The sequence below is a fragment of the Trichosurus vulpecula genome, chromosome 7 (genome assembly GCF_011100635.1).
Source record: "Trichosurus vulpecula isolate mTriVul1 chromosome 7, mTriVul1.pri, whole genome shotgun sequence".
Taxonomy (NCBI): Eukaryota; Metazoa; Chordata; class Mammalia; order Diprotodontia; family Phalangeridae; genus Trichosurus; species Trichosurus vulpecula.
This window is the reverse complement of record NC_050579.1, coordinates 156,576,662-156,600,539: the sequence shown is the minus strand read 5'-3', so window position 1 is coordinate 156,600,539 and position 23,878 is coordinate 156,576,662. Positions and strand designations below refer to the sequence as shown.

General features: G+C 35.6%; 1 protein-coding gene across 1 annotated transcript in view; it reads left to right on the top strand.

The window, feature by feature from the left end:
• CDC40 (cell division cycle 40) overlaps positions 1 to 23,458 on the top strand; it is a 53,442-nt gene extending 29,984 nt beyond the window's left edge. Inside the window, exons 4-15 of the mRNA XM_036767890.1 lie at positions 805 to 888; positions 3,710 to 3,849; positions 4,524 to 4,620; positions 6,627 to 6,766; positions 7,653 to 7,727; positions 11,812 to 11,857; positions 13,600 to 13,701; positions 14,409 to 14,524; positions 14,797 to 14,930; positions 16,310 to 16,386; positions 18,443 to 18,587; positions 21,589 to 23,458. Of these exons, the coding sequence (XP_036623785.1) occupies positions 805 to 888; positions 3,710 to 3,849; positions 4,524 to 4,620; positions 6,627 to 6,766; positions 7,653 to 7,727; positions 11,812 to 11,857; positions 13,600 to 13,701; positions 14,409 to 14,524; positions 14,797 to 14,930; positions 16,310 to 16,386; positions 18,443 to 18,587; positions 21,589 to 21,766 (1,334 nt within the window). The 3' untranslated portion in view covers positions 21,767 to 23,458. The remainder of the gene's footprint in view (positions 1 to 804; positions 889 to 3,709; positions 3,850 to 4,523; positions 4,621 to 6,626; positions 6,767 to 7,652; positions 7,728 to 11,811; positions 11,858 to 13,599; positions 13,702 to 14,408; positions 14,525 to 14,796; positions 14,931 to 16,309; positions 16,387 to 18,442; positions 18,588 to 21,588) is intronic.
• Positions 23,459 to 23,878: the final 420 nt, after the last annotated feature.

Genomic DNA, 23,878 nt, shown 5'->3' with positions numbered 1-23,878 from the left:
TTGTGGCCTTGGTGGTTTATGACACTGGAGATTAAATTGCCTTTGGAAGTTCAGGTGGCATATGCTTAAAACGAAATATTACAAAATGTGTTGTTTTCGATTAGTATTTGGCCTTTTTTCCCCTGTTCCCAAAACTCTCTAGGGACCTATAGGTAATATATCTTTAAATTAGTCACCTACTACTGACATGTCTCAAACCTGGGGTAATTACAAATATACTGTCATTTTAGAGTAGGAAATGAAGAATATTCTTAACAAAACTAGAAATGAGCTTTTCCCAAAATGTATAACACGCTGTTAATTTTTTAAATTTCTCTTCCCCACCCTATTTCACATAATTAAACAAAAATGTTTGCTCTTTTCCTAACTAAACCTTGAAATGTTGGATATCAGTGAATAATTAAAAGTGATTACTATTCTATGATTGACCTTTTTAGTGTATTTGTGTGTGTGTGTGTGTGTGTGTGTGTGTGTGTATACACATATATATTACTGTGTTATTAGAAACTAGACAAAGGTTTAAACAACCAGGAAAGATCTTAGTAATTTTAGTGTGATTAATTTCCTGAAAGAATAGTCTCTATCTTTTTCTGCTATAGTCTTTTTGTAGTCCAGACTAAAAATTCTATTTGTGGATTTAACTAGAAATATATGGCAGGGAAAGATGATTGCTATTAAGTGAAGAAAATTTTTATTGCATTTTAGTCAAGGAAATGGGATGTGAAGTTATTTATGCAATTATAAAATTATGACTGGCAAAAAATTCAAATGACAATTTGCCCCCCCCTTTTTTTTAAAATTTAGGCTATGCATTGGACCCCTCATTAGATAATCATCAAGTTTCTACTAAATATATCGGGTCTGTAGAAGAAGCTGAGAAAAATCAAGGTAAATTATTTTTAATATTTGATACTTGCATGCTTCATTATATCAAGGATCTATAATTTTGTCAATGTGGATATTACCTTTCTCTAGCTTAATGGATGGTCTTTAACAGTTGCTGTAGTAGAAAAATTCATCAGCTTTATGATGAGCCACTCCAAATTTAGCTAGGCTAGAATTTGGACAATAAATACTAAGTCCATCCTTAACCCCATGATGTTTGATATTAGTTATATGTACTTGATTCTACTGTAAATTGGCCGCTCCCGTTATATAGTAATATAACGTTATATAGTAATAACTAGGTACAGTCTATACTTGATTTTTTTTTCATGATTTTTGGAAGGTGTGGTTACATTAAGCAATTTACTTTTTGTGCCATACAAAGGACCAGCTCCCTTTTTGTAGTAATACATGTAGTTTTTCCAAGTACTTGGCAGCAGGGTTGGGGGGTGGAGAAGTGAGGGGAATTAATGGCCTGTTGTGTAGTCTGAATACTTGGAAAGCTGTTCAATGCTAACAAGACACGTGTATCTGTGTAGTAAATAATTAATATAATTTTGCATATATTTTTTTTAAGCATCAACTTGCTCCAAGTTTTTACTGAAACATAACAGTATAGCCACTTTATTCCTTGAAGTATGTTGTACTGTAGTGTTACCAGCCTTTTAAATTCCTCTGCTCAGTTCTCCTGCTTCTCTATTTTGCTGCTCTCTTCAAATTCTCGGTCAAAGGAAGAATTTTTCTTTCCTTCCTCTTTTATAATCTATAGCATGTTTACCTCCTTGCAGGTATCTTTTCTATTTTGGCCTTTCCTGTTTATCCTTTTCCACATAGACAGAGATAGTTTCAGGTCTGGTATGATTCCACTTCAGCCATGGCAAATGTAGTACATGTCTGGCGCCTGACCTAGGAGTTACCATTAGAAGATGGGAAGGCTGTGTTCGTGAGGAAGATTTCTCTGTCCCCCACCTACTGGGGACAAGAATGGCTTTCAGCCACCCTGACTTCTTAGTCATTCTATTTAAAATCTTGGTCATCAGGAAGAGTGAAATAATCTAATGTTTATTGGATTGAGTTAACTCTGGATTTCATTATCTGGGCTGTTTCTGTCATTATTTATGGTAAATCATTCAAGGCTAATTACATAATAAACCATTGTTCAAAAAGCTAACTTAATTGGACATATGTGAACATTTTAAAAAGTATAATAAAAGGTATTTACGTTTTCTTGATGATGGAAAAAAGCCCATAGCAATATAGAATCTCTGACAGAAAATTAATCTTATATCTGGATTTAAAAATAAGTACAGGATAGTGGAAACCTAAACTGACAGTAGGTCTTGTGATAAAAGATACGCTTATTACAAACCAGCAGTGAGGTATACCTGGGGGGGAATAAAGTTCATATGATCAAATCCAGATTATAGCAGATATTAGTCTTATTGTGGTCTTTGGTAATCAGGCCACATCTGGAGTATTTTGTCTATGTGCCACATTTTAAGGAAATAAAGTGCTTCTGGAGGGATATCATCTAAGATGGTGAGAAGTGTGGAAATATTAAGGAAGAGATGAAGAAACTGTTTGGCCTGGAAAAAAAGACGGCTGGGGGAACACCAGAAATACTGTCCTAGTAGAGGAAGATTGTTCTTGTTACAGAGGACAGAGCTAGGACCAATTAATGGAAGTTACAGGGAAGCTAATTTTAGCTTATTATAAGAAAAACAAGTTTCTAATAACTAGATCTATTCAGTAGTCCAATAGTAAACATTTATTAAGCAGCTCTGTCTGTCAGACATTGTGCTAAATAGTGGGGGTTCAAGGAGAGGTAAAAGTCTCTGCTCTCTAGAAGCTCATAGTCTAAAGGACAACAGTAGAATAAATTGTCATGTGAGATAATGAACTCTCCCTACCACTGCCATCATTGAAAGTACTCAAGCAGAGGATAGGTAGCAATCTGTAGGTGATAGGGTGCTAGGCCTGGAGTCAGGAATACCTGGGTTCAAATCTGGCCTCAGACACTGGGCAAATCACTTAACCTCTCTTTGTTTCAGTTTCCTTAACTTTAAAATGGGAATATAACAGCGTTGTTATGAAGATCAAATGAGATATTATAAAGCGCTGAGCACCATACGTGGCACATAGAAGGCATTATATAGATGTTTATTCCCCTTCCCTTGCTGCTGAAGAAATTTTTGCATTGTTTGACAGTTTGAACTAAATGCCCTCTAAAACTTCCCATCTAGTTCTAAAATTCTGTAATTAGATGTCAGCTTAATATTAAGATCTCTTGAAAACATCACAAAATAATATTAATACAACAATATTTACTTTGTAATCTTGTATTAAATGATACTTAAGTTTAAACATTATTTTGGAAGTTGTCTTTGAACTAAATAGATTCTTTAAATGACAATCTACCACTTTGTAAAAAAAAATAAAAACTATAAGTTGACAGCTTAATAATAAGTTTCATTCATTATTTAATTTGCAGTATTAAACTGTTAGTTTCTTTAAAAATGGAGAAGCTGTGGTCCAAGTAAAGTTCATTCAGAGAGGATTCAGTATTACTGAAGTTATTCATTTTTCTGATTCATTAAACTTCGAAGAATACTTAAATATTATAATAGCATGTATAAAATACCTTAATGGCCAGAGGGCTTCCTTAGCAAAAGAATGAATTACAAATTGTAGTGTGAGACTCTATGGTTAAGCTTTTGTTTATTTGCTTTGTGTTATATATGCTTTGAAATTGTGTCCATTCATTATCACTCCCTGTGTATGTAATATTCATCTTTTCTACTAAATGCATTGTGATGTCTTACAGGTTTAACTGTGTTTGAAACTGGACAGAGAAAAACAGAAAAGAGAAAAAAGTTCAAAGAAAATGATGCATCAAATATTGATGGTTTCTTAGGACCTTGGGCAAAATATGTAGATGAAAAAGAAGTGGCTAAACCTTCAGAAGTAAGCATTAATGTTTCCTATTGGCATTACATATATATGCTCTGTAAGGGATTTAAGAATGTTTCTACTTAAGCTCTATATTATGTTTTAGGATTATTTTAAGATCATGTCTGCCATGTTAAATTCCAAACCAGTCTTATAATTCTGATGATATTAGTATCACTAAATATTTATGAGTATGTGTCAACCAGTGAAAAGTGTTTGAGCTCTTACTGTGTTTCTAGTACTGTACCATACACTGAGTTCCAAAAGAAACAAAATGATCCCTAGCCATAAAGAGCTTATAGTTATGTTGAAAGAGTATATAAAACAACCCTCATTCATTTTCTTGAATGCTCACATTTGAATGTAAGCTCCTTGAGGCAATGACTTATTTTACTTTGGTCTTTGCTCCCCAGAGCCTGGCACGTAGTAAAGGCTTAATTAATAGTTGTTGATCAACATGATATATTATGATTTTCTGTTTTAAAGTTTGCCACTCTGAAATATGCTCATTTTTCTGATTTAGGGGACATTTTACTACTTTAAACTTAGGCATTATCTTTGCCACCACTTTTGTGCCATAAGACCTTTTGTTATAGTTAGCTGACTTGTTTTAAACAACTTATAGTTGATTTTAATGTAAGGTGAGATCTAGAACTTGAATTTTAAAGTAATATACTTGATTTTTATAGGAAGAACAGAAAGAATTAGACGAAATCACAGCCAAGAGGCAAAAGAAAGGCAAACATGAGGATGACAAACCTGGGGAAGAAAAGACCATTTTACATGGTAACATACTTTTTATACTGACTTCTCTTTTAAATCATACATCGAAAACTTTTAAGTACCTACTTTTTAAGTCGGTCTAGGTACACAGTACAGATGACACTGATTGTCTTCAGAATTAACTGAAAATCATCCAAATATACATTTAGGTTCTTATGCTAAGTGAATTCTATAACAGTAACCTCAGTGAATGCTTAATTATTCTTGCCCCAATTAATCAATACTTAAGTAATTAAATCTGGTTAATTTTGATTAAAATTTGGAACCATTAATTTTATTCTCTAAATTTTAAAAAGAATTCTGGTAAAGATAAGCAATTTCTCTTTCAGTTTTTCTCTATACCTCTATATTTCTGATGGAGGTGCTTATGATTAGTAATATGGTAAAGAAGAGAAACCCTAAATAACCCTCAATTTATTACATCATAAGCCATATTTTTGAGGTAAAATGCTAATTTGATTCTCATTTGACACAATAACACTTGAAGTTTTAATGATTCAGATGTTTTAAACCTCAATGTTGTTTTAAGGATGCCTCATCATAACAAATGTTTATACTTAATGTGGCTTTGAAATCACATTCATCGCCTCAGAGCACCTATTGTAGCACTGTGGATACTCTTTCTCTTGTATTCCCACTAAAAAATTTACCCTGAATTTAAGAAAAAGTGGTTTAGAAGAGGATTAAGACAAAGGATGCAAATGGGGAAGGGAAAAACCATTTCTCGTATTTGGAAAATCACTTTTCTATCTATATTCCATTTTGTTACTGACTTAAGATGGCTTGCAACAAATGGCATCTATCCATGCTTAAGCATAATATTTCTTTTCCTCTTGCTATTGTAGATAAGTTTCTGTTTATAATCAAATTTTTTCCTAATCCAGTGCCTCATCACGGCATGGAAAAGGCCTTGAGTTCTGAATGTCTCAGCCAATTGAATGGTTTTATGAGGATACTTCATATTTACACAGTGCTTTGAAATTTACAAAGCACATTACATATATTAGGTGGTACAGTGGAGTGCTGGGCCTGGAATCAGGAAGACTTAAGTGCCAATCCAGCCTCAGACACTTACTAGCAGTGTGACTCTGGGTAAGTCACTTAACCTCTGTTTGCCTCAATTTCCTCAATTGTAAAATGGACATAATAGCACCTACCTTGAAGGGTTGTTGTGAGGTTCAAGTGAGATAAATTTTTAAAGTGCTTAGCACAAAGGAGGCACTAGATAAATGCTTATTCCCTCCTCCCCCTTGCCATTATCTAATTTGATCCTCATAACAACTCCGTGAGGTAGGTGTGACAGATAAAATTTTCGTTATTACTAGTCCCATTTTAGAAATGAGGAAACTAAGTCTCAGACGATTTAAATGACTTGCTTATAGACAACTAGCTAGTTGTTGTTGGAGATGGGGTTTGAATCCCAGACACCCTTGCTCCAAATCACTGTATTGTCCTTCTAAGTTTTAACAGGGTCTCCAAGTTGCAGAGACTCTGACTGTAGCTTTAGGGACAGGCTGTTGTCTAAGGACCAGCCTATCTTAAGTTTGGAGAGGCTTATCACCATGAAGTTAACCACTAGGTTACAAATTCTTTTGTAACTCATGAAACTGCCTACTACAGAGTTGCTGTCTGTGTCCTTGGAGGGAAGAAATAAATTGTAGAGCTTTAGAAATATAGGTGTAATCAAATGACTTTTCCTTCCACAACTATATTATAAACTGTTTTATAAATCACTAAATTGTAGGCATGACTGAGAGAATTATATTTCTTATTAAAAAGTGTATGTCTAATATTCCTTAGCAGTTTAGAAATTTGGCAATACATCTGATTGTTAATAATAGCTATAATTCCAAGCAATTAAAGTTGAACAAGCCTTTGTAATTATTAAGTTATTAAAAAGTAAATATGAGCTCTTAAAAATGGCATAATCTTGTTTTAAAATGACTGCAGAGCTTTTTAATTTATAGCTGTTTTGTGAATAGTTTATTCTCTTTTCCTTTGTCTTTTAGTCAAAGAAATGTATGACTATCAAGGCAGGTCTTATCTTCATGTTCCTCAAGATGTAGGTGTTAATCTCCGTTCTGCAGTACCACCTGAGAAATGTTATCTTCCCAAAAAACAGATCCATGTTTGGTCTGGACATACAAAGGTAGAGACTGATATTTCCATTTTGGTGTAATGTCATTATAGACAATACAGTTTTGAAAATTCATTTACTAATTTTGGAAGTAATGGTTTACACTGAGTTTTCCAACCATTATACTGACCCTCTTAAGCACAGGATTGACAACTACCACCATTCCCCCACCCTCCCTGTAGCTCACCAGAATCTCTTGTTGAGGATAGAGATGTGCCTGGAAGCCACTAATGCCATCACCTCCCTTCAGACTGTGAAGTCATTGAGTAACAGGGCAGAGTTGCTATCACTGAGCCCTCCCTTCAGTTACCAAAAGTCTGCCCTCCCTCTTTCGGTCCCCTATTGGGATCTTTTCACATTGGAGGAGCAAAAAGTAGCAGGTGAGAAGGTAGCAAAATTCAGACTAACTCAGGAAAAAACAAAATCATATTCAAAAGAGGCAAATAATTGAAATTTTAAGCTTATAAACAAATTATATTCTGAAGGGTTTAGATGGAAAGAAGGTAGGAGGCATTTTATATTGAAATTCTTTGTTGGTTGTACTCATTCCAAGACCCACAATTTGCAGCTCTTTAGAAAGAGCTGTCATACTGCATTTGGGAGGGAGGAAGGGGGGCAAATCAGCTGTTTGAATAAATCAGCAGTGCCCTCCCAATGAGTATCAATAGGTTTTTTGTGGTTGTTTGTTGTTGGGTTTTTTTAACGGGACTTCAAAAGCTGTGTTTACAGCGGGGCATCTTTTCCTGAATTAATCATGAAATTTAGTTTAGGACATAATTTTTGCAGGGAAGGAGAGACTAGTGAATTCTATTGAAAAATCCTTTTTTTTTTAATTTCTTATTTCAATATATGTTTTTTTTTCCTTTTTCCAATTAATTATTGTAATGCTCATTTAAAGGGTGTCAGTGCTGTCAGGCTGTTTCCTCTTTCTGGCCATTTGTTGCTGTCTTGTTCCATGGACTGCAAAATTAAGGTGAGATATTTCTAATATGTCATCACTAAAGCTGAATAAAATAGGAATACTGCATGGGTGTCCCAAAAGTCTTGGTGTAGCTTTAAGCTTTAAAATTGCTTTAAAACTATTTAAAGGCTTAGGCCTTACTAGCTTAAAACTCTGCACCAAGATTTTTGGGACACCCTATGTATAACTGGGTCTTTTGCTTGAAATTTTTTAACCTTTACCATCATTTTGCTGCCTCCTCATGTTCAGTACCTCATAATCTTTCACACACAGCAAAATCCTTCTATCAGCCCTGGGAGGTTAGGAGTACAGCTCTTATTATCTTCACTTGGCAGATAAGGAAATTGAGGTTCCTAGAGGTTAAGGGTCACAGAGAGAGTAGCGTGACAGAGCCTAGACTGGCCCGGAAGTCTTCTCACTCCTGGTTATCTTCACACACACGGCAGCAGCCACTGCTGCGGCTGGACCACACAAGGGACCTGGTAAGCAGCACCATGGAGTGGAAAGAATCCTGGCTCTAGAGTCAGAGGACTTGGATTTGTATTCAGCCTCCAAGGCTGACCAGCTCAGTGACCCCACGGAAATGGCTTTACCTCAATCACTGAGCCTCCATTTTCTCAGCCATAAGATGAGGGTGTGCGGCTCTGGCTTCTGAGGTCCTTTTTAGCTCTAACTCTGTTGTCCTTTGAAAACAATAGAGAGCAGGATTTGAAGAAATAATAAAAGCTAGATGTAATATTGTGGTTTCTCTTACCTTAAATTTCAATTGTTACCTATTACTGCTTAATTGTACCTTTTCTTTATTGTGATTTAGAACCTTTACTTTGTTACACAATACTTTGTGCTAAAAAAAACCTTGGGCTTTCTTCTCATACATAGCTTCTTTCTGTTTCACTTCAGTCTACTGCTACCTTCTTTAAAATAATTTGGTGCCCCAAACTCCTGCCTTTTTGCAGTTTATCCCAAAAAGCCATTTATTTTCCTCTTTCACACTCAGCTCCAGTACATGATATTTCTCCAGTCTCTCTCTGCCCATTTTCGTAAGGGGAACATTACTTCACATGTAACAGTAATATTAAATGTTGCTAGCTTTATTTATCTGTTCTAATTGGTGTGTAAGATTTCTCTTGAATTTTTGTAATTTTTTAAAATACTAAAATAAGAATATGTGACTACCAGTTTGAGCTACTGTTGCAAAAAATAGCATTTATGATAATGTTTCAGTTATCTTTTTTCACTGGTATTCACAATTAATAATAATATATGAGAAGCATAGTGGGTTTGGCATAGTGGGTAGAAAACCAGCTTAAGAGTCCAAACAACTTGGATTCCAGTCTCAGCTCTGACACATATTGACTCTGTGGCCCTGGGCAAGTCACATGGCTTCTTTGGGCTCCAGGTTACTCTCTAAAAACTATAAGTTGCAGGACGTTTGGCCAGTCTTCATTGATAAAGGGAATTCCATTACTGTCTACTGCCCAGACTGAGGAAATCACAATTTCAGGCTCAAATAAATAAAAGTTGAACTTGTAGATATTTTTCTAAGGTTCTTTTATTACATGAGATCAACATGCATGATAACAGATTCATGAACTCAACTTTAGTGAATAAATAAAAGGAAATTTGGGTGGGGAAAATAATTGTTTTTTAATTGTGTATACATCTTTTTTTTAAATGTAAATACTGGTTTGTTTGGTTTTTTTTTAGGCTCTAGTAACTGACAAGACCTGAGTTTTAAAGATTAGCTTATCCTAGGTTCTTTATCACCTATAACATGTTCCCATTTTAGTTGTTGGGATTTTCTGGGTGGTTTTCCATTAAAATTGTAATCCATTCTTTGCACTTTCATTGTTGGTTGGAGGGCATGTTACTTTTTAAAGTTTAATTTGGTTTATTAATTCTGTTACCTCTCTTGCACATTAGTTAGTCCAGCTCCTCAAAAAAATTATTAATAATACCAATAGAAAAGCTTCTTTTCTGCTCTTCAGGAGCATTTTAAAATGGCTAACTTTAAAAGACTACAGCCTTGATAACAATAGAAAGTGGCTTTATAGACCTCCTACCAAACTGTCTTTGCCTCTCACCTAGTTCTGATCAAAGATATTAAACATAGTTTTTCCTCTACAACTATTCTTAACTTTCTCTCAGTAAACCTTCTTGTTTGGAATTCATTTACCTGTCATGCCTCTTGTCATATAGAAAAATTCCCATGCCAGGGATTTGTTATCTCCCTGTTAGGCAAAGTAAGGTAGTATTCCTTCCACATCTTTTCAGTAGTTTAAACTGTATTTCAGAGGGTACAAGTGGACCTGGAATTCAGGCTCATACTAATTTTTCTTTATCAAAATCCATCCATTAATTATATTCGGCATGAGTAGCCTTTTGGACCCACAACTATTATTTTTTTAAATTATTTTTGATTTTGTTTTTAAATTTTATTTTTAATTTATGGACAAAACAAGCATTTCCATAGTATAGTACAATTTTAAAAAAATTGCACATGAAACTGCAAATCTACTATGCCCAACTTGCTATGCCTTTCAAATATACAAAATTGTCATGTAAATTTTTTTCTTCCTTCCCCTGCCCTAGAGATGGCTAGCATTGGACACAAGTGTGTGTGTGTGTGTGTGTGTGTGTGTGTGTGTGAAATTACTCTATACATCTATTCCTCAGTTCTTTCTCTGGATGCAGATAGCATCTTTCTTCATATGTTCTTTATACTTAATTTGGGTACTTATAATAGTCAAAAAAACTTATTCATTCAACGTTGTTCTCAAAACATTGCTGTTCTCTGGATTCTGCTCATTTAGCTCTTCATTATTTTGTGCGAGTCTTTCTAAAATCACTGAGTTCATCATTTCTACAGTAGTATTCCATCACAATCATATACCACAATTCGTTCAGCCATTCCCCAATTGATGGACACCCTACAATTTCCAGTTCTTTGCCACCACAAAGAGAACTACTATAAACATTTTAGAACATATAGGTTCTTTTCCTTTTTCCCTAATTATCTTTAGAAATAGACCAAGTAGTGGTATTGCTGGGTCAAAGGGCATAGGTAGTTTAATAACTGAAGAAATCAAAACAATTTATACTCACATGAAAAAATGCTTTAAATCATTATTGGTTAGAGAAATGCAAATTAAAACAACCTAGAGATAGAATTTTACACTTACCAGATTGGCTAAAATAATGGAAGGGGAAAGTGACAAATGTTGGAGGGGATGTAGGAAAATTGAGACCCATAACTATTCTGACTGTGGCTCTCAAGAGGTAGTAGAAATACCCCTACTGCTTTGTGTTTTCTGGTAAGTGATCTCTGACCATTAAGCTGCTACTACAGCAACAATGACAAAATCAGGATAGGGGAGAGTCTTTGCGAGCACACTCAACATTTAAGTCAACTGCAGTTTTGGAGTCTTTTTCTTTTTAACCCAAAGGGGTCAACTTATATCATACTAAGACATACAGTCAAATTGTGTATTTTTATGTGTTTTTTCCATACTTGAAATGTTGTAGTTTGATGAATGTCAGCCCTGTAGTGGTCTTGGGGTTCAAAAAATTGTGTATTAAAAATTCATCCTTCATAAATTTTTAATGGCTTTAAACTGAAGTATATGAAGGAGATGGGTCCATGAAGTAGTAGTTTCCCCTGGTTAGAGTAACCATTTGACTTACCTATAGGAGCTTAAAATGATATAAGTGAGGAAGTCCAGGATTTAGGCCATTAATTTCTATCTGACATCTATGTTATCATGTATGCAGGTTGGCATTATATTCCCTTTAACCCTAAGAAAAGTTCAGTGTGAGGTAGAGTAATTGTAAGCCTATTAGATTTCAGTTATATAATCATATTTCTACTGGATACCAGATTTGGAGATGGGGGCAGAATTTCTTTTGACTTTTTTTTTTAGCTGTTATTAAAGAAGTTGATGGTTTTAAATGAATAAACCAAAATAGTTAAATTTCAAAACCCAATAGCATACCAACATGCTTCATTTAATTCTACTATCATAACTGTTAATAATGAAACTTGTCATTTTATTGAACTTATGAGTGCAGTTTAATATTTCCATTTTTTTTCCCACAGCTATGGGAAGTTTATGGAGATCGGCGCTGTTTGAGAACATTTGTTGGTAATACTTCTCTCTTTGTATCTATATGTATATGTGTATACACATTATATATGGATATAGTATGTGTATGTAGGGCTATATATTCATGTATGTGTGTATACATGTGTGTTTATGTGTATATACCTATATACATAAGTTTTATGTGTGGAGTAATCTATTTTATATCCAAAAATATCACTCTTGATAATGTGATTTTACTGTTAACCATTCTGCTTTTAGCAAGATTTGTTCTAAGAAATCTGTTTGGCCCATTTGTTCATTCACTAGTGTTCGTGGTGAAATTAGATAGCTGGTAGTGATTAGGTGTCAGTCTGCTGCCAGATGATTTATGTGTATCCCTCACAGCAGGAGAAAGCTTTCATGGCTGTCTTCATAGATGGGGAGTAAACCACTCAAGGGTATAACTATTGATCTTTGCAGCCTAACAAAATTGCTTGATTTGGATTGGTGAGTATCAGTGGGGGGGAAACTCTTTGGGGAAGAGGTAATCAAGGTAAGGATGTTTCATGTCCATGGAATCTGCAATTGAATGAATGTCTTTGGAAATAAAGCGTAGAAGCCCCTAGGGAGAGTGAAGAAGTGACCAAGCTAATTTACCAAGTGAAAGCATTTATTGGGCATTTTGCTTGCTTTTAGTTGATACTGAGGTGGTATTGAATCTGTTAGTCACAAATGGGGACATTTGTGAAGAAAATGAGTTTATTACATTGTTAGCAAAAGCACTTTTGCCTTTGAATCTGGCATCAGCCATATATACATTGATTGTAATTATGTATCCTTGTATCCATGTAAAACCCTATTTTGGGTGAGTCCATTCTGAAAATGCCATGCTAGTATTAGTGTAACTTTACATGTAGAATTGTACAGAGAAATAGTGTAATTGGTTAAAGATGTTGAAGTCTTTCAATGGCTAGGTACAACATTTATACACTAATGATATGGTATTAACTTTATAAGCTGTTGGGTTTTTCTAAGGCACCTGTCAGATATCATTTGTAAATGGTAGTCTTATTTAGCCAGCTTCTCCACTCCTACATCAGCCTCTTTTCACTAGCCCATCTTACAAAGCTTGTTGGTGTCTTTAAGTACCCTTCAGGAAGTATGATGACCAGAATCTGTGAGAATATGAATCTGAGCCTGGAAACAGAGCAAAAAGAGATAGATGTGGGCCTCAACCACACTGAGAGAGACGGAACTGTTTTCAAGACAGGGGAAAGACTTTTTCTGTAGGAATCTCAGGAAGATGATAGCCACTTAGTTATTCCCCATCATCTGACTGTTCATCCAGGTTCCTTTTCACCAAACCAAGTAAAGTGTCTGCTTTGATTGAGCCATTTAACATTTCTTCTTTTTTGTGTGTTTTGTTTTTGAGTTTTTTTACAGGGACGGAGGGAGCAGTGTTTTGCCTCTCTCCCTTTAAATGATGATAAATTACTTGGTTCACAAGTATCAAAATACACCATAAGTTTGACTCATAGTTCAGAACATGCCATTTCAAAAGCAACCAACACCAAAAAATCAGTTTCTGCCTTTTTTTTTTTGACAATAATTGGCTAATTATAAGTTTGCACACCTTTAACTATTGAATGTTTTATACTTGGTACTAGGAAATGCTACATTAATTTTTTTTAAACTATCAGTTCCAGTATACTAGAATATCTAATCTATCTCTTGGAGTTTATCTTCTAAGAGAAAATTAACTTTTCCCTCCTCCTCATCACCAATTTTTTATTTATCCTTAGGTCATAGTAAAGCTGTTAGAGATATCTGCTTTAATGGTGTAGGAACTCAGTTTCTCAGTGCAGCATATGACAGGTATCTTAAGCTCTGGGACACTGAGACAGGTAAGATTTTCAAAGTAACATAGCCTAATTAATACATAATTGTTTAGCTTGTTAGAATTTGTAAGTGAAACACGTTTTTCAGTTCAAGTGTTGTCTTAATGACTTAAGCTTGCAAATTAAATGTTATTATTCTTCAATTTTTCCTTGCTCCTTCCTACAGCTCTTCAAGAGTTAAACTGTCATTTTGCAAATGGGTCTTTCACAAAGAAAATTGCACCGTTAATGGGGAGGGAGAGTTTAATATAATGAATAAAAGTAATTGTATACCCATTTTATTGCTCTTCATAAGCAGACATTTTGAGAGATGAGTGAATATGAAATCTTCTCAAAATGCTTTCTGTTGGAATAGCTTGAACTGTTTAGTATATTGTCCTACTGATGCCTCTATATCCTTCTTCCTTAGATAAGTTAGCTTTACATGCTGTGTAAGTGCTTCATAACCATATTAACTTGAGCTTTCATTTTCCATATTATTCCAGTTTTTTATATATCTAAGATCACTACTTAATTGTAATTTTTCTTATTTCTGAGAATTGTGTACACTTTCTGTTCACTGTGAATTACAGAAATTCCTTCTTTAAGTAAAAACCATTATAATTTGAGAAGAAAAATAATATATGCTAAAGTTTTTAAATAAGCAAGCTCTCCAACTCTGCATTTGCTTTTAAGTAGCCAAATTGACAGGTAATTTGGGGTTTTGTTTTTAGGTCAGTGTATATCAAGATTTACAAACAGGAAAGTTCCTTATTGTGTCAAGTTCAATCCTGATGAAGACAAACAGAATCTTTTTGTGGCTGGAATGTCAGATAAGAAGATTGTACAAGTAAGTGTTTAGGAAATGAATAACCTTAATATTTCAGACTCATGTATTATATTTCTAACTGAGATTTTCAGAGAAATTGCTCACAATATACAGTGTATCATTAGAAGTTTTTTATTTATGTCAGCCATATGTTTTTTAAGAATCAACAAACTTTGAGAACTTGATGTTGGTCATCTTTTCCCATATGCTTCCCAGACTTAGTGAATTTTTATCCTGTTTTAATAATTGTGCACCATTTCTAACTCCTTTGTATTCTCCTCTTCAACCTGCAGTGGGACATCAGAAGTGGGGAGATCGTGCAAGAATATGATAGACATCTGGGGGCTGTCAACACCATTGTGTTTGTGGATGAGAATAGGCGGTTTGTGAGCACTTCTGATGACAAGAGCCTACGAGTTTGGGAATGGTGAGTTCCCATCCTAGTGAAGTCTGACAGTTTATACTAAACACAAGGGGAAAGGGGCAGCCAAAGATGAATCTTAAAAAACACAACCCTTTGAAAATACTGCCATTGGAGTCTGCCATGTAAGTGAGGTTTCTATTTACTTCACTGGCTATGATTAAAACGATTAAATCATATTGTTATGATTTTATGATTAAAAATAATACTATCATATATAATAACTGTGCTCCACACCACCACCATATCACACCCCATTGGAAGGACATGCAACTCCAAATTTGTTTGTTTGCTTTCCCCAGAAGTTTGCATAAGTTTTCATTGAATCTTGCCTTGCATATTTATGACAAGAGATACAAATGTAATCTTTGGCCAGATTCCCTTGTATCTTTAACTAGTACACATGGTTTTTCTCACAAGCTAAGAACGTTATGTATCTCTGAAATACATGTAAAATTATGACCATTATTAATTGATGTAGCCTATTGGCAATTTTTTGAAATGTCATGAATTATTTTTCCATAAAAGCTGCCCATTCTTTTCAAATAGAAGGATTTTGTTTTGTTTTGTTTTTTTAACCACAATCTTCATTAAAAATCCATGAGAAAACACAACAGTCTTTTCAGAGGATCTCAGGATCGGAGGGGCCTTGTAGGAGCCGGATTTGATGACCTCTGTGAATAAGAATCCTCCGCCAACATATCTGACAAATGTCCACCAAACCTTTGATGTGTCTCGGTTTCAAGAGAGACATTCTTGCTTTTGAAACTGCCTAAGATCCTAGTTGTCATCATATTATTATGTATCAGGCTAGGGAATATCTAGCATCTTCACTCAGGTCGTATTCCCATGCTTCTTTATGATGTAGTGGTGACCCTAGGTTCTCATAGGCCAGTGCCAACAGAGTACTGCTAAATCCTACCAACCAGAATTATGGGTGCTTCAGCAAAGGACTGTGATATGTTATAGAAGAGCAACCTGGCCAAGTGCAAAGAAATTTGCTAAATAGGTTGACTACTTTTTTAGCTGTTTTGGCTGAGTTTAGTTCTAAATATGATCAAAATACACACTTGATTGACAATTGAAATGGAAACTGCGTCTATTTTATTTTTCAAATTAAAAGTGGTTTCCAGTCTGTTCACTGTTTTACATTTCATTAACAATGTTAATTTTGTTATTATCAATAAAACTGTTGTTACAATTTGATTTTCTTTTTCCAAGAAGCTTCATGAGGAAGTTTCAGTATTTTTTAATTCCAATACTATTCCAGCATTTCTTAGTCCATTAGCTTCTTATGGTTTTCTTAGTGGGAAACAGAGTTTAGACATTAGTTCTTTTGAAGAAATTTCTTCAGTTTCTCACCTTGTGTGTTTCTTGATTTGCAGGGACATTCCTGTAGATTTCAAATACATAGCAGAACCCAGTATGCATTCAATGCCTGCAGTGACATTGTCCCCGAATGGTGAGTCAGTGCAAAATTCATGTTTTGGGATGAAGACATAGAACACAGGGTACTTTTGCTAATACTAAAGATGTTTTTTATTCCCTTTTTATTATCATTGTTTTATGTATATTTGTAAACTTTTGTAAGGTTATAGATGACTTGACTGGTTCAATACTTGAATCACCCACCATGCTATTTTGTGTATTTACAGAAATAAATACAGTGATTTACAGCTGGTATCTGTTAAATCTCTAAGGATTTACAACTAAAAATTAGAATTTATTTTTTCCCTAGCTCTTCCACTAACAGAATCCCTTTGGGCAACTCAGTAATTTGATAAATCAGCTTTGTCTTAACCTAGTTTCCCACTTGAAGGCTTTAGGGATTAAACAAAAAAGATTTTCTGGGACAAAAGTAGAAAATATAAGTTGTTCTTTTGTGAATCATTTTGTAATATGCCTTTGCCCACCCTTACGTCTTAAGAAAACTGCTAGAAAGGGGACTCACTCTACCAATGCAGAGTGGCAGCTATTTTATGTCTTAGAAAGTTTGCCAGGAGTGTGAGAGACTTAGAGGTTGAACGACTCTCCCTGTGTCAACAGTATGTTGGAGGAGGGACTTGATCCAGTTCTTCCTGCATGTGAAGCTGTTTCTCTGTTCACTATGCCATGATGGCTCTCCTCCTATGGCTTTTTAAAGTTGTTTTCTGAAACCTTGAAACAATTCATTTCTAATGACCACATAATCGTATCCGGGGTGGGGAACCTGCTGCCTGGAGCCCACATGTGGCCTTCTAGGTGTTCAGGTATGGCCTTTTGTCTGAGTCCAAGTTTCACGAAACAAATCCTTTTATTCTGTGAAGTTTGGATTCAGTCACAGGGCCACACTTGCGGACCTAGAGGGCCACATGTGGCCTCGAGGCCTCAGGTTCCCCACCCCTGGTATAGACCTTTCTAATTCCATATCCTGTGTACTAGGTTCCAGCCAATTTAGTCAACTCTCTCTTCCCTGAACTTGACATGCTTTCTTGTAGAATTTTTCATACAAACCGGTTTATCCCTGATGCTTAGAATACCTTTTTATCTTATTCTTTTGAAATCTTTTTATTTCAAAGTTTTGATCAAGTGGTACCTCCTTCATTGAAGCCCTCCCTACTTCAGCTCTCAAGCTGAAAATGCTTAAGATTTCCTTGGCATATTTTGTCTCTCCTTTACCCTTTTAACACTCTCCCTTATTTTATATTTATCTGTGTAAATGATTTAAGTCCTGTGCCCCTCCTTGAGGGTAAGGCTTATGTCTTTTTTTAATCTCTGACTTCCCTATGCCTAGCACAGTGCTTTATACCTAGGTGTTTGATAAATGTTCAATTAAATTGAATAGACACAATTCTGAATTCTTAGTTTAAATAAAACAAACTGTTAGACAACCTTTCCACTCAGGTCTCTCCAAGTTCCAACTATAATGTTCTTTGTACCACTGCATAATGCTGCCTTTATGAGCCTCAGTTTCATCATCTCTAAAATGAAAGTGTCCAACTAGAGACCTTGAAAGGTACCTGCCCATTTTAAGTTCTGAGAATTCTTTCCTTCTTCCTGTTCATCTGTTAAATGTCACCTCTTTAGGAAGCCCTGATTGCCCAGACAACAGCAATCTTACCCTTAAGACTTTTACACTGCACCTTGTTTTGCAGCTCCCCAGAGTCTTCTCATATAATATTTTGTTTGTACATGTCTTACCTCCCTGTTAGACTGATTTGTGGGGGCAGAGGCTATACCCTGGCTTTGGATCTCCCCAGCACGTACCACAGTTTACTATGTATACAAGTAGGTGCTTAATAAATGTTTGTTGAATAAAGTGGAGTTAGATGGGCAAAAACAATCACTTGATATGAAAAGAGCTCTCTAACAGAATTTTAAGAGCTGCTATATAGCACAGCTGCAGGATTCTCCAAGAAGCGTATTAGTTTCATGTTGATAGTGATGGAGTATTAGAGAATTTTTTTTTTTGTAATGAAATGTGACTCTTTCTGATCTTTTTCTCCCAAACTTTTCTCATATCATTGTGTACCTTTCAGGGAAGTGGCTGGCATGTCAGTCCATGGACAATCAGATTTTAATTTTTGGAGCACAGAACCGATTCAGATTGAATAAGAAAAAAATATTTAAAGGGCACATGGTGGCAGGATATGCTTGTCAGGTGGACTTTTCCCCAGATATGAGGTATGTGTAAATCTTCCTTTCTCCCTCTCCTACCTACACTGGTTAAAATGAATTTTTGTATTTGAGTGAGTGAGAGAGAGAGGGAGAGAGAGAGAGAGTGTGTGTGTGTACCCTCCATTTTAACAGTCTCCCCTACCCCTGCTATTATCCCTGTTCCTTTTTACTTCTTTATAGAGTAGGATATATTTCTGTAGCCAACTAAATGTGTTATTCTCTCTTTAAGCCAGTTTTGATGAGAGTAAGGTTTAAGTTTTGCCTGCTACGCCCCACCCCCCAAACTTCCCTTCCATTATAATAGCTTTTTCATGCCTCTTTTAAGTGTGATAATTTACTTCATTCAATCCTCCCCCTCCTTCCAATGCAGTTTCTTTCTCACCCCTTTATTTTGTTTTTTGGGGTATCATCCCAGCAATCACCTTATATCCACATTCTCTGTCTATATATACTCCTTCTAATTACTCTTATACTAATAAAGCTAAGAGTTACAAATAGTATCTTGCCATATAGAAATAGAAACAATTTAATCTCATTGAATTTCTTGTGTTTTATCTTGGTTGTTGTTTTTTTTTTATTATTACCTTTAGTTTCCCTTGAGTCTTATACTTAGAGGTCACATTTTTCATTGGGCTCTGGTCTTTTAATTAGAAATGATTGAAAGTCCTCTGTTTCACTAAATTTCCATTTTTCCCCCCCGGTAGATTATATTCAGTTTTGCTGTGTAGGTGATTCTTGCTTGTAATCTAACTCCTTTGCCTTCTGGTATATCATATCCCAAGTCCTCTGGTTCTTTAATGTGGAAGCTGCCAAATCCTGTGTAATAATCCTGACTGTAGCTCTACGATATTTGAATTGTTTCTTTCTGCCTGCTTGCAATACTTTGATCTTTGAGCTCTGAAATTTGGCTAGGATGTTCTTGAGAGTTTTAATTTGGGGATCTCTTTCAGGCAGTGGTCAGTGGATTCTCTCAATTTCAATTTTGCCCTCTGGTTCTAATATATGAAGGCAGTTTTTTTTTGTTTTGTTTTTTTTTGATCCTGGCTTTCAAGTAGTCCAGTAATTCTTACATTATCTCTCCTGGATCTATTTCCTTGGTCAATTGTTTTTCCAATGAGAAATTTCACATTTTCTTCTGGGTTTTGTTTTTTTAAAATTTGTTTTATTATAATTTGATGTCTCATAGAGTCATTAGTTTTCACTTATTCAGTTTTAACTTTTAAGGAATTATTTTCTTCAGTGAGCTTTTGTACTTCCTTTTCCATTTAGCCAATTCTATTTTTCAGGGAGTTATTTTCCTCAGTAAATTTTTCTATATCTTTTCCCATGTTATTGATTTTTTTCATGATTCTCTTACAGTACTTTCATTTCTTTTCCCATTTTTTTCCTACTTGTCTAATTTGCTTTTCACAATCCTTTTTAAGCTCTTTCCATTAATTATTTTTGGGCCTGAGACCAAATTCCATTTTTCTTTGAGTCTTCACATATAGCTATTTTGATACTGTTGCCCTCTTCTAAGTTTATGCCTTGATCCTCCCTATCACCATAGTAACTTTGTATAATCAGGTTCTTTTTGTTGTTTGCTCATTTTTTTCTGCCTTTTTGTCTCTGAGTGACTTGGTGTTTTTATGTGAGAGTTGAGCTCTGGTCCTGCACTGTGCCCAGCTTTCTGTCTTGGGGCTCTGGGACTTATTGCCGGCTCTCACTGTGCTTCAGGGCTTAGCTGCTTGCTTTCCTCTGGAAGGTAGGCTTCCCTTCTAGCTTGTACTGGGGGGTGGAGCCTCTCTCTTGTTCTCCCAGGGTGTGGGGCTAACCACTTACCTGCTATGGTAACAAGAGTCTTTCTGGTGGCAGGCTCTGGAGGAGGGATCTTGCTGCTGGTCTGCCCCAGGGGTGAGGGCCCTGTCTCCAGGCCTTTTAACTAATTTTTCTATAACAGAGTTTCTATTCACCTTACTGTTATTTTTCCCTTGTTTAGACATATCTGACTAGGGCAGAGGATGGTGGAAGTAGCACCTGTCTCATTCTGGATGCTATTACTATAGAATATCATAACTAGAGCTGAAAGGGACCTTAGAAATCATCCAGTTCAAACCCCCGTGCCCCCCCCTCCCATTGTTCTAGATGGGAAAGCCTGAATTCCACAATAGGGAAGTGTCTTTTCTAAGGACACCAGACAGAGCCTGGACCAATTCCCCCAGAACCAGAGCTTTTTTTTTTTTCCTTGTGCCAGTTCATCAGTCTAGTGAAAAGAAAGTACAGCTATGCATGCACAGCATATGGAAGCTCCCATCCTACTCTGCTTCCATGAATAGCTGCCACGAGGCCAGTGAAGATTTCATCCTTTCAGCAGAGGCAGCTATAGGCTGATACAGTCCTGAAAATGACCACAAAATTCTTTAACTTCATTCTTGGCTTAAATTTGAATATATGTATATGGAAGGTTCCAAAATCTATGCTCTGGCTAACTTGGACCTTATACTACCAGACAAACTTAATCTGGCTCAGTGACTTTAGAACCAAAAGTAATCATGAAGGAAATGAAAGGGATGATTCTTAGTCGGGAATCAGGTTGTATTATGCCTAAAGGTGAAGGAGTAGCGCACACATGATGCTCACAGCTGAGAAGCCTGAGTGACTAGGGGCCCCACTTGTGGGGCTCTGTTGGACTTAGCTCAATCTTGCTAATTTATACTTCTCACCCTCCCTTCACCCAGATTAAAAATAGCCTTAGAATCGGTGAAATAAATCATTCCAGCCTGAAAAAAGCCGCAGCTCAAGAGCAGTGTTCATGTTACAATCTGATTTCCTTGGAATGCACTTTCTTTGAAACAGTTTGCATCGTAGAAACTGATAGTCTATCATTCTCAGTAGATTTTTATGTAATAGAAGTATTGGGGGGTGAGGTTGAGTGTTAAGATGAGAAAGTGGGAAGAAATAACTTCCCCATGTTATCTCAAATTTAAAACATCTGAGTAATGTGAACTTGTTTTCCCCTCCAATGCAGCTATGTGATATCAGGAGATGGAAATGGAAAATTAAACATTTGGGACTGGAAGACTACAAAACTCTACAGTCGATTTAAAGCTCATGATAAAGTATGCATAGGTGCTGTGTGGCACCCACATGAAACATCTAAGGTTATAACTTGTGGCTGGGATGGTCTGATTAAATTATGGGATTAACCCCTCAAACTTCACTAGGGTATTTTGGATTTGATGACCTGTTCAACTGTATTTGATTATAAAATATATTGGGTGACAATTTCTCTTTCACAGATATGTGCTCTTCACACAGACTTCTGACTCAGTACAAATATACAATTTGTTTTGTAATTTTGATTTATGTAATTTCATTCTGGTCTTTATAGTTGTCACCAAAATAAGCAATGCCTGTTGACATCCCTTTCTTTACAGTGACCAAGGCTTACTGTCAGTTATAAATTGTGAAAACTTTTTGATCCATATGTTTTATTGCTATTTCTTTACTGTTCATGGAATCTACCTGATCTTCCCTATTGGATTTTGTGATTCCTAACAGTTGAAGTAATAAGTGAGCAGTTAATTCTAAGGGAACAAACACAGGTCCCCAACAGAACAGAAAATAGAGATCTCAGCAATGATTTCATTGTACATAAATCTAGAGGAAGAACAAGCTGTTGGATGAATGGCCTTTCTTTTCCTCTGCATTCCCAGTTCCAGTAAGTCATATCTTGTGGACTCTGTTGTTTCTCCATGGGTACCTCTGGGTTTTTGTTTTTTTTTTTTTTGGATCTCTTCAGTTGCGAGTCATCACTTTCCTTTGGCTACAGCTTAATTAATATGGACAGTTATGAAATAAAGAATAGACCAAAGTCTTTCTCCTTGACCTTCCCAGTGCAGACAGATCAGTGCCCTTTAATCATAAAATGAAATTATTTCTGAATAGTAATTCATGTGGAGGGTGATTTGGGTCTGCATTATTGTGTCATGAAGTACACAAAATATGCAATTATCATTTCAGGAACATAACTCCTGATTAACACAAATAAATCATCTGAGAATTTGACAGTCTTTCAAAGGGACTAGGTAATAGCACTTTAATTTTGACAAGCCATCTCCTTTTATTATTTTCTAGGAAGCTATGTTTTGATGTTTCAAAAGTGTTTTGTTGTAAAGTGATAGAAATAGGAAAGGCATCATGTTGGAAAAGACTACGGAGACTATCTAATCAGGTGGATGGCTACCTAGGATGCTGAACTGAAGACCAAGGGAAAGCTAAGTGTTGACAACCCTTAATGCATTAAGTGCTCAGTAATCTACTTCCTAGAACACTTATTGTTAAGCACATATATGCTGTCATTACATAACTTGTAGAAATGTGTGGTCTTTGCCCTCATAGAAATTTCATTTTTTTAAAGAACATGGCACCTCTGGGCCAACAACCCCATATAAAGATGTTTTTGTTTCCCTTATGCTAAAAGCAAAATTTAGAAGAGAAGAAAAGAAATAAAAAGAGGAGAAGATTCTTTGTTGGGTATTGTTCACTCAAAGAAATAAAGACTATCTGAACTCCAGATAGACTACATCTGCCAGGCAGAGGTGGTTGTCTAATTTCCCAAATGGGAAGTATGCAGGCAAGTTCTTAACCTGAACTTTAGTCTGAATCTTAGCTATTAACAAATGTGAATTATTGATTTGTGATGAGACAGTGAATTAATCATAGGCTTAAAACTGCATCTCGTTCAGTACCAGGATTGTGTGTTACAAATTGTATTTTCTAAAACCTAGATAGTTGTTGTAAAGTGTTTTTTGACTGTTTCTAGACTAAACAACTGTACATAAAAGTTCTCTTTTTAAAGAGCCTATTTTTAAATATATCTTTTTACAGAAAAATTACCATAGTGTTGTATTTATCTTTATTTTCCTTTCAGTTGAACAAGACTGAACTTTAATCCCAACTGCAGTGTGAAACCATGCTGTGGGCAATATTTTAAATAGTTATTTTATTTTGCCAAGAAACCGATGCTTGAAGAGGAATGTGTTTGGTTATTGTAATTGGCTAGCTTGACAACAAAAATAATAGAGGGATGTGTTAGAAAAACAAAACTTACCCACTGAGTTCTGCAAAGGCCATGACAAGTCATCACGTTTTATAAACTGAAGAAGCTCCCTTGCTATGCTAGAAATATTTGAGTTGTTCTAAACTGCCTTCTTACGCTGCTGCTACTACAATAAGTGTTGTTTTATTATAATTGGAAGATGAGAGGGTGAAATTTGAGCCCCAGGGGTTAGGTTCATCACCCTTCAAGTTCTTAA